The 10,014-nt window shown below is 50.4% G+C and overlaps 1 protein-coding gene across 1 annotated transcript; it reads left to right on the top strand.

Moving 5' to 3' along the window:
* Window positions 1-6,583: 6,583 nt before the first annotated feature.
* On the top strand, window positions 6,584-9,858 carry LOC308671837 (uncharacterized protein; the record flags this gene model as incomplete). Its single annotated transcript, XM_081334320.1, has 3 exons — window positions 6,584-7,066; window positions 7,876-8,017; window positions 9,470-9,858. The coding sequence occupies exons 1-3, from the start codon at window positions 6,890-6,892 to the stop codon at window positions 9,856-9,858; spliced, it is 708 nt and encodes a 235-aa protein (XP_081190446.1). The 5' UTR covers window positions 6,584-6,889.
* Between the last annotated feature and the right edge of the window lie 156 nt (window positions 9,859-10,014).

Raw genomic sequence — 10,014 nt, 5'->3', positions numbered from 1 at the left:
ATCCTCTTCTTGCGGTGTCTTTGCAGCGGTTTGTCGCCAGGGGTGCCACAAAACGCACGGGTTTTGCGAGGAACCTGGCGAGTGCAGGTGAGAAGGAAGCAGGTGGGGGATGGTTCCGACCCGTTGGCCTCCCAGCAAGCCAGCCACCAGGAAACCTGAGAGGCTGGGAGAACTAGGAAGCAGCTCATTTGAGATACTCTCTCACGCTACTTTCTTCACCTGGACTCAAGCCCCTCTTATCCGACTGCTGCCTAAGCAGCCTGTCAGGTCTGCCAGGTCCAGCTTGGCGCCTCGCAGGCAGCCTGCCGTCCAAGGCTAGGAAGGGGAGGGGGGGTTAAAATAACCCTGAGAAAGAATGTCGATTACCCCAAACATCCCGGCATTGGTTGAAGAGGGCTGGTCACCGGGAAGCCGGGGGGGGGGGGGGATGAAGGGGAAACCTTTCTGTACCTTTTGCGTGCGAGAAATCCAGATCAAGCCTGACTTTACTGCAACCAACATCTTTATTAAAAGAACGTTTCTCTTCAACCCAATGGAGTTGAGGGTCCTAAAACAAAGACCCCCCCCAAAACCTTTTGGGCACCAGGGACCGGTTCTGTGGAGAGAGGCTTTTCGTGGACCAGAGGGGGGGGGAGTGGTTTCGCATGCTGCCTCCATCCCACAGATGGGGCTTCGCTTGTTTGCGTGGACCAGTTTCTGGTATGGCGTGGACTGGTGTCGGTCCACGGCCCGAGGGTTGGGGACCCCTGTGCTAAGCGATCAGATTGGGGCAGGCCTGAGATAGCCGCTCCCCCTCCTCAATTTCAAGGCCTGCAGTAACCCCCCTTCCCCTCTCAGGTGCCATTACGGCTGGACGGGCCCCCACTGCGACCGATGCCTTCTCTTTCCCGGCTGCGTCCACGGGAGCTGCACCCTGCCCTGGAAGTGCGACTGCGAGACCAACTGGGGTGGCCTTTTGTGCGACAAGGGTGAGCCCCGCCTCGGTCCTGCTCAGGGGGTCCTTGTTTTGAGACTGGAAGAAAGGGGGCAGCAGAGACCCTCTCCCAAGAGGCAGCTCGGAGCAAAAATTCTTGCCCGTTCTTTCTACAGGTGGTCCTTAACTTACAAAAGTTCATTTAGTGACTGTTCAAAGTTACAACAGCACTGAAAAAGTCACCTATGATGGTTGTTCACACTTATGACCATTGGGAGGAGCAAAAGACCCCCAACTCATTTTCGTTCCTCTTCCCCTCAAGAGGTGACACCACCCCCCAAGCTGGCCCGCTTGATCAAGGAGGATGAAAGTTCACATCCTGACAACTAGAGGGCGCCAGCTTGGCATGCCTGTTTTTTCCCCCATGAATGTTTGTTACGATGGCTGAAATAATGAACCAAAGGATTTATTTTATTTAGTTATTAATTCAATCAATAAATGCAGACAGTCCTTGACGTACGAGCGCAGTTGGGACGAGAATTCCCGTTGCTAAGCAAGGCAGTTATTAAGGGAATTGCACCACCTTTTTTGCGACAGTTGTTAAACAAATCAGGACAGTTGTTAAGGGCATTGTGTGGTCATTAAACAAATCCGGCTTCCCCCGTTGACTTTGCTTGTCGGAGGTCAGCTGGGAAGGTCTCTCAAATAGGGGTCACATGACCCCAAGATGCTGCAACCGTCGTATGTACATGCCAGTTGCCAAGGGCCCAAATTCTGATCAGGTGATCCTGGGGATGCTTCAGTGTGAAGAATGACTTGTAAGTCGATTTTTTTCAGCCTGTAACACTAAGTGGCCGCTAAATGAATAGTTGTAAGCCGGGGACCACCTCAAGACACCCACCACTGTCCATGGAAGCCAATAAGGCAGTCCTCGACTTACGACTGTTCATTTAGTGACTGTTCAAAGTGACAATGGCACTGAAAAAAGCGACTTAGGACTGTTTTTCACACTTACGACCGTTTCAGCATCCCCCTGGTCATGGGATCAGAATTCAGAGGCTTGGCAACTGACTCATATTTATGACGGTTGCAGCATCCCGGGATCACATGATCCCCTTCGGCGACCTTCTGACAAGCCAAGTCAACGGGGGAAGCCAGATTCACTTAGCCACCATGTCACTCACTTATCAACTGCAGGGATTCACTTAACAAACACGGCAAGGAAGCTCGTAAAATGGGGCAAGACACACTGAGCAAATGTCTCACTTAGCAGTGAAGCCTTTGGGCTCGATTGTGGTCGTAAGTTGAGGATTACCTGTAATTGCTTCCCAATTAATCACCTGGAGACTTTTTTTAAATTTATTTATTTTCAAAAAGAAGAAATAAGGGAAGCTGTGACAGTGGTCAATATTTTTTGGCCAACTTCAGAGAAGGTTGTGCCAAAACTCCTGGCAGGAAGATTGGTAACCCAGAGAGGTGCCCGTCCTGGATGCTTGATCCAGAGAGAAGGGGGCAGCCTTGGACCGGATCCTGAACACCTTCCCTCTTTCTCCTTCTTGCTCAGATCTGAATTATTGTGGGTCACACCGTCCGTGCCAGAATGGGGGCACCTGCGCCAACAAGGAGCCGGATGAGTACGAATGCCTCTGCCCGGAAGGATTTGGCGGGCGCAACTGCGAGTACGGTGAGCAGAGATGGCCAGCCGAGGATGGCAAAAGATGCAGGATCTGGGGGGGGGGACTTTTCAGACCCCTTGGCGTTCTGCAGGGACTGGGGACGGTTGGAAGGGACCAGCGATGGGCATTCTGGTTAGTTTGTTTCTGAGGTCGTCTGCATACGTAATAGAGAAGATTGTCCTACGGGCAACACTGGGAAACTAACTTCCAATCCTTGCTTGATGAAAAACTTGCATGAGCTGGTTGGGTGGAGCTACAGAGCAATGATGATGTTCCCTAGCTGGGTCATGAAATGTCTGCAACAAAGCAGCCCAGCTCAGGGAGCACCAGGGACCCCACAGATCTTCTCCTCTTTCTCCTTCTCTTTTCCACAACCCCCTCCCTTCCAGCACTGATGATGTTCTCTAGCTGGGTCATGAAATGTCTGCAAGAAAACCACCAAGCTCAGAGAGCACCAGGGATCCCACAGTCATCCTCCTTCTCCTTCTCCTCCTCCTCCCCCTCCTCTTCTCCACATACCCCCACTTCTAGCACTGATGATGTTCCCTAGCTGGGTAGTGAAACGTCTGCAAGAAAACAAGCAAACTCAGAGAGCACCAAGAACCCCACAGTCCTCCTCCTCCTCCTCCTTCTCCTCCTCCTCCTCCTCCTCCTCCTCCTCCTCCTCTTCCTCCTCCTCCTCCTCTTCTTGACATACCACCCCCCTTTTAGAACTGATGATGTTCCCTAGCTGGGTAGTGAAACGTCTGCAAGAAAACAACCAAGCTCAGAGAGCACCAATGACCCCACAGTCCTCCTCCTCCTCCTCCTCCTCCTCCTCCTCCTCCTCCTCCTCCTCTTCTTTACATACCCCCCTCCCTTCCAGCACTGATGACGTTCCCTAGTTGGGTCATGAAACGTCTTCCAGAAAGCCGCCAAGTGCAGAGAGCACCCAGTACCCCACTTCAAGAATAAATTCGGGAGTGGGGGGCAGAGAATTCCAGCCCCCTCCTTAATGCTAGTGCCCCTCCGGGTAGAACTAGCAATGACTCCTTAAAGAGGACCCTTTGCTCTTAGATGCCTGACTGGGGCTAACTCAGAGGTGCTTTCCCACGTTCTTTGGACCTCTGCCGCTTGTGATGGACGCATTTGCACAATCTTCTTAACCAACAGGCTTCTCCTGCCTTCTCTGGCTCTTCTCTCTTCCCAGCCCTCCTTCCGCTGCCCACTTCCAGACCGCCCTGCCCTCCGGAGCTTTGTGCCAACGGTGGAAGCTGCCGGCTGACCCCCTCCGGACCGCAGTGTCTCTGTCCGCCCGGGTGGCGTGGGAAGACGTGCCAGGACGGTATGTGGCGCCCGGCTGGCGGTAGGGTATCTTTCCGGAGGCGAATCGGAGAGATGGAGGGAGAATGAAATATGTGCAATTTTGCTTGTTTTGGTTTCTGCCATAGGTTCCAATTTTACAAAGATGACATTTTCACATCTAGGCTGCCTTAAAAGCAACATTGAGTCCCTGGCACCTTAAAACAGGGCTCTCCAAACTTAGCCACTTTCAGACTGGTGGACTTCAACGCCCAGAATTCCCCAGCCAGCTCTATCGCTTTGTTTTTCTTTTGTTTTTAAAAAAGGGGAACCCGCCACCCGCAAGGGCGGCTATTAATGGCAGGGGGAAATGACGGGGCTGTTTCTGAAATTCTGCTTTTCGTGCAGAGGGACGTCCCAGCTCTTCTCTTCCTCCTACCATTTAATTCGGAGGAAAAAGCATCACAATACAGAGCGTCAGGTGAGCCCCAACAGGGGCGGCTAAGAAAAGGATGAAATAGGAATAAAATACATCAAAATAATCAGCCTCTAAATCAGGGCTCTTCAAACTCGGCAACGTTAAGACTGGTGGACTTCAACTCCCAGAATTCCTCAGCCAGCCAGCAATTCTGGGAGTTGAAGTCCACAAGTCTTAAAGTTGCCGTGTTTGGAGACCCCACCTTAAAAACTTAACAAATTGGATAAAGTGAATGTGCCTACAACAATTTTTTTCTATGCAGATAATCCTCACTTAGCAACCACAATTGGGACCAGCAACTCGGTCATTAAGTGAAGCAGTCTCCAAGGCCTAAGACTTGCCTGAGATCTGAATGCATTTAGAGAACGCGTTTTTCTTAAAAACACTCGATTACGGCAACTGGGCAGAGGTGTTTTTTTTAGAAAAACGGTGGGCATTGGGTTTCAGGGCTTTGCCAGTTGCAAGCTTCCATGTTCAGGAGCAATGTACCTGTGAATGCTAACAACCAATGGAGGAGAGGCAGCAAGAAGTTGGGCGGAGCTAACGGCTGGCAAGAACACTCTCCCTACTTCTGTTCTTCATTCCAGATGTGAACGAATGCCAGAAAAAGCCGTGCCTTCACGCTCGGGCGTGTAAAAACTTGGTTGGGAGCTATTTCTGTGACTGCTTGCAGGGCTGGATGGGTGCCAACTGCAGCATCAGTAAGTAAGAGGGTCGATCAGATTAATTCCGGGATGGCAGGAAGGGGAAAACGAAAGAAATAAATCTGCATGGACCAACTGAGTTCTTTGTGTCATTCAGAAAAAAACTAGTCCTCCGAGGCCATTCTACCAAAACTACATTTCCCAGCACCCTTCATGACCAGCTCTGTTGTCCGGCGCAGCTGGGAGTTGTAGTTCACTATAGGTTTCCTGTCCTTCATGATCTTCTTAAGCGGTTTCTTCAACTTTGGCAAACTGAAGATGGGTGGACTTCCACTCCCAGAATTCCCCAGCCTCCATGAAGATGGGTGGAATTCAACTCCTACAATGCACTAGCCATCCTTGCTGGCTGGAGAATTCTGGGAGTTGAAGTCCACCCATTTTAAAGTTGCCAAGTTTGGGAAACAAGGTTCTTAAATAAAGTGAATGAGAATTGGGGATATCTGGGTTCAATTCTGCCCTTAAGCCAACCTACCTCCCAGGGTTGTTGTAGCAGGTAAAGATGGGAGGACGGATGTCTGAGTGTGTGTGGGGGGGCTGCTATGTCCACTGCCTCAAGTCCCGAAAGAAACCTGGAAGTCCTCAAGGCGAGTGCAGGGTCTAACAGTCTAAGAATTCGGTTCTTCGATTGCAGTTTTCACGTTTTCTGATCAATACCCTGCCTTTTTTTTTAAACCCTCTTTCTGCACAGGAATGAATTTGTGCTCAGGGAGATGCCAAAACGGAGGCACGTGTCAGGTGGGTGTGTGGAAGAATCTGCCTATCCCAGGATAATAAGGATGATTGCAGTTTGGTATCCTACCTGCCACACAGGTAGTCCTCGGCTTACAACCCCAATGGAGCCTGGAATTTCAGTCGGAAGGCATTGCGGTCATAGGTCGAGGCTGCCAGACTCGATTTTATGACAGTTTATTTGATTTATTAAAAATATTTTTTATTGTGGTTTGAAAGCGAGTCATGCCAATAAAGCAAACACGCTTGACTTTAGGACCTCCTTTGCCACGGTTAAAGAAATCACTGCGGTTGTTAAGTGAAACATGCGGTCGTTAAGCGAATTCTGCTTCCTCCATTGACTTGGCTCATTAAAACGCCGCTAGGAAGCTCACAAATGGTGATCACGTGATCTAAATACATGCCATTTGCCAGGCGCCCAAATCTTGATCACGTGACCGTGGGGATGCTGCAACGGTCATAAGGGCGAGGACCAGTCCTAAGTCAATTTTTCCAGCTTTTTTCTAACTTGCAATGGTCACTAAGCGAATGGTTGTAAGTCAAGGACTACCTGTGGTGCTGTTCCCCCAGCCCTGCCCCCTTCCAGTTCCTGCGGCCATCCGAGGACAGGGTGCCACCCTGACCAACGGGAGAGCCAGTCCTGCCAACCTCTAACCATTATCCATTGTCCTCGACTCACAACGCTCCATTTAGTGACTGTTCCAAGTTACAACGGCAATAAAAAAAGGGACTTAGGGCCATTTTTCACACTTACGACCGTTGCAGCCTCCCCACGGTCATGTGATCAGAATTCAGATGCTCGGCAACTGGCATGTACTTACGACGGTTGCAGGTTCCCAGTGATCCCCTTTTGCGACCTTCTGACAAGGAAACTCCACGGGGAAACCAGATTCACTTAACAACCGTGTGACTAATTGAAAAACTGCCCTGACTCCCTTAACAACTGTTGGCATGAAAAGTTGTCAAATGGGACAAGACTCACTTAATAAATGTCTCACTTAGCAACCTACGTTTTGGGCTCAATTGTGCCCGTACGTTGAGGACTGCCTGCATCCCACTCTGCTCACTCCCCGGATGCCCCCCATCTTTTCGTCCCTTCTCCCCACAGATGGAGGGCGGCAGGCAGACCTGCTGGTGCCAGCCAGGCTACACCGGTGCCGAATGTGAGACCGAACAGGGCTCCTGCCAAGAGGCCCCCTGCCTGCACGGCGGGCAGTGCCAGCAGGCGGAAAACCAGACCTTCTTTTGCAGATGCCCGCCGGGCTTTGGTGGGAGGCGGTGCCAGGTAATTGGGCCCTCTGGGGTGGAAACTCAGCCAAGTCCCGGGAATGGTACGGCTGTGTCGGGGGTGGGTCCTTCCTTTATTTTATTTTATTTTTATATTTTATTTTACTTTATTATTTTATTTATTTTATTTATTTTATTTTATTATTTTATTTTATTTTATTTTATTTTATTATTTTATTTATTTTATTTATTTTATTATTTTATTTTATTATTTTATTTTATTTTATTTTATTATTTTATTTTATTTTATTTTATTTTATTATTTTATTTTATTTTATTTTATTTTTATTTCTTATTTTTACAAATAACCCTAAGTGGAGAACATACTTGATGCTTTCTCCTTCTGTTTTTCCCACAACAACAGGCCTATTTGGTGGCTGGGCTGAGAAAGGGGGACTGGCCCAAAGTCACCCAGCTGGCTCTCATGGCTAAGGCAGGACTAGAACTCACCGTCTCCTGGTGATTAGCCTAGAACTCTCCATCTCCTGGTGATGGGCTCAAAGTCACCCAGTTGGCTTTCGTAGCTAAAGCATGACTAGAACTCACCGTCTCCTGGTTTCTAGCCTGGTGCCTTCACCACTAGACCAAACTGGTCTGCGAGACTCCTTGGTGGCCATGTTGAGTGGCTTCTCCCCATGGAGACTGGTGGGCCTCATAATGCACAGGAGTGGAGAGGGTGGGAAGAGGAAAACAGTGACACACACACACACACACACCAATTTTTCACAATCTCCAGCAGTTCTGAATATCCCCCCCACTCTTTCTCCCTCCCGCTCCTTTCCCCCCACCCCTGGCTTTCTCCCGCAGGTCTCTGCCAATCTCTGCTCTCCGAATCCTTGCCCCAAAGGTGCCATCTGCCAAGATGGAGGAGGAAGCTACACATGCTTGTGCCCTGAAGATGCCACGTGTCAGATCCTGCAAGAGCCCTGCTTGGGCGAGGGGTGCAAAGGTGGGTCGTGAGGGGAGGGAGGGTCTCCCCAGCGGAAAGGGCTTCCCAGATGTTTGAAGGTTGCAGCTTTGGCAGGTCTGGGCATCAATGCCGATCTTTTAAGACAGTGTTTCTCCACCTTGGCCGCTGGAAAATGGGTGGACTTCAATTCCCAGAATTCCCTACGCAGCAAAGGGAAATTCTGGGGGTTGAAATCCACATTATCTTCCAGGGAACAAGGTTCAGACATTCTGATTTACAGTCTCCAATAGAAGGCATCCCTAGCACCAATTTGTATGACCTCCCCCCGACACACCCAGGTTTATTTCGGCAAAGCCTTAAAACCTTGCCCCTTCCCCCTAATCTTAGATTAGACGTTTGCTTGTGGGGAAGTCCACCAGGTGTGTATGGTTGAGTATCTGTGAGTATGTGCGTTTCAGAACATGAATATGACAACGGCTTAGCCAAAGCCACGCCCTTTTGCATTAAAAAGAGGTGTGGCTTCGATCATTTGGTAGCCATCTTGACTTTTTTGACTCTTCCTCCTTCCTCTCCTGAGGGCTGCAAACAAGTATGGAAAACCATGATTGAGAATTGCAGAAAAACCTGTGCATCACCGAGGGGGAACCAGGGAAAGGATTCTGGTTTTGCGCTCCAGGGATGGGAGACCAAGCGGAAATCCATTGGGGAAATGTGAAATAGTAGGAGTGGGCCGTTAAGAGAGGGATAGAATCAAGATCACGTGAAGTGTTAGTACCACTTTACAATGCCACGGTAAGGCCACACTTGGAATATTGCATCCAGCTTGGGTCGCCATGATATAAAAAGGATGTAGTGCAGAAAAGAGAAAGATGATTAAGGGACTGGAGAATAAAACATAAAGAACGCTTGCGGTTTGATGGAAAAAAAGGACCAGGGGTGACATGATAGCAGTCTTCCAATATTTGAGGGGCTGCGCCAAGGAAGAAGGGGGTCCACCCATTCTCCAAAGGGCCAGAAGGCAGGACAAGAAGCAACGGATGGAAACTCATCAAGGAGAGAAGCAACCTGGAACTAAGGAGGAACTTCCTGACAGTTAGAACAATTAATCTATTAATTAAGTTTACTTCCAGAAGTTCTGAATGCTCCATCACTGGAGGCTTTTAAGAAGAGATTTCACAGCCATTTGTCTGAAATGGTACAGGGTCTCCAGCTTGAGCAGGGGGTTGAAGTAGAACAGGGGTCCCCAACCCCCAGTCCGTGGACTGGTACTGGGCCGCAGCATGCCTGCAACCGGTCCACACAAACAAGCAAAGCCCCATTCGCAGGATGCAGGCAGCACACCAAACCAGGCACCCTCCGGTCTGCGGAAAAACTTCTCTCCACGGAACCGGTGGTCCCTGGTAGCCAAAAGGTTGGGGGGCCTCTGGACTAGAAGACCTTCAAGGCCCCTCCCGACTCTGTTATTCTGTTTTCAAACCTGGTTCCCTTTAGGAGAGACCAACGCCGCCCTCTTCTCTGCTGTCCTTCTACCGGTTCTCCTCCTTGCCGGGGTGGTCCCCATCTTGGTGCTGCTGCTTTGCATTCAACGCCGGTCTATGCCGAGAGTCCCCGGTGGAACGGAGCCCCCCGCCAACAACAGCCTGCGGCCGGACGCCATCCATCTCATCCGCAACCTCACCCAGGGGGAGGCCGAGCGAGGGCTGGGTGAGACCAGTGGCATGGCCAAGGTGGCAGGGCTGCCCGCCGGTGTGCCTCCTTCTACCAGCTCCCCCAAGGTGGACATCTCCAACCAGGAGAGGGCCAAACTCAACCAGCTGAACATCGGCCCGGTTTTATCAAGGCCCCCACTCAGACAAGAAGGGGATGGCGGAGGAGTGTGAAACAATGGAGGCACTTCTCCTACGGACAGGGGTGTCCCGATCCTCGTCCTCCTTATGTTCCTCTCTGAAAGCGGCCGTCTCCAGAATGGGGAGGACCCTCCTGCAAGACTTCCTGTGTCCCCAGGCAGATGTTCCACTGGTCTAGCTGCCGGGCTC

This window comes from Vipera berus (assembly GCF_964194415.1).
Source record: "Vipera berus genome assembly, chromosome: 9".
Lineage (NCBI taxonomy): Eukaryota > Metazoa > Chordata > Lepidosauria > Squamata > Viperidae > Vipera > Vipera berus.
Note: the sequence above shows the minus strand (reverse complement) of the source record. Positions and strands in the feature narration are given on the sequence as shown.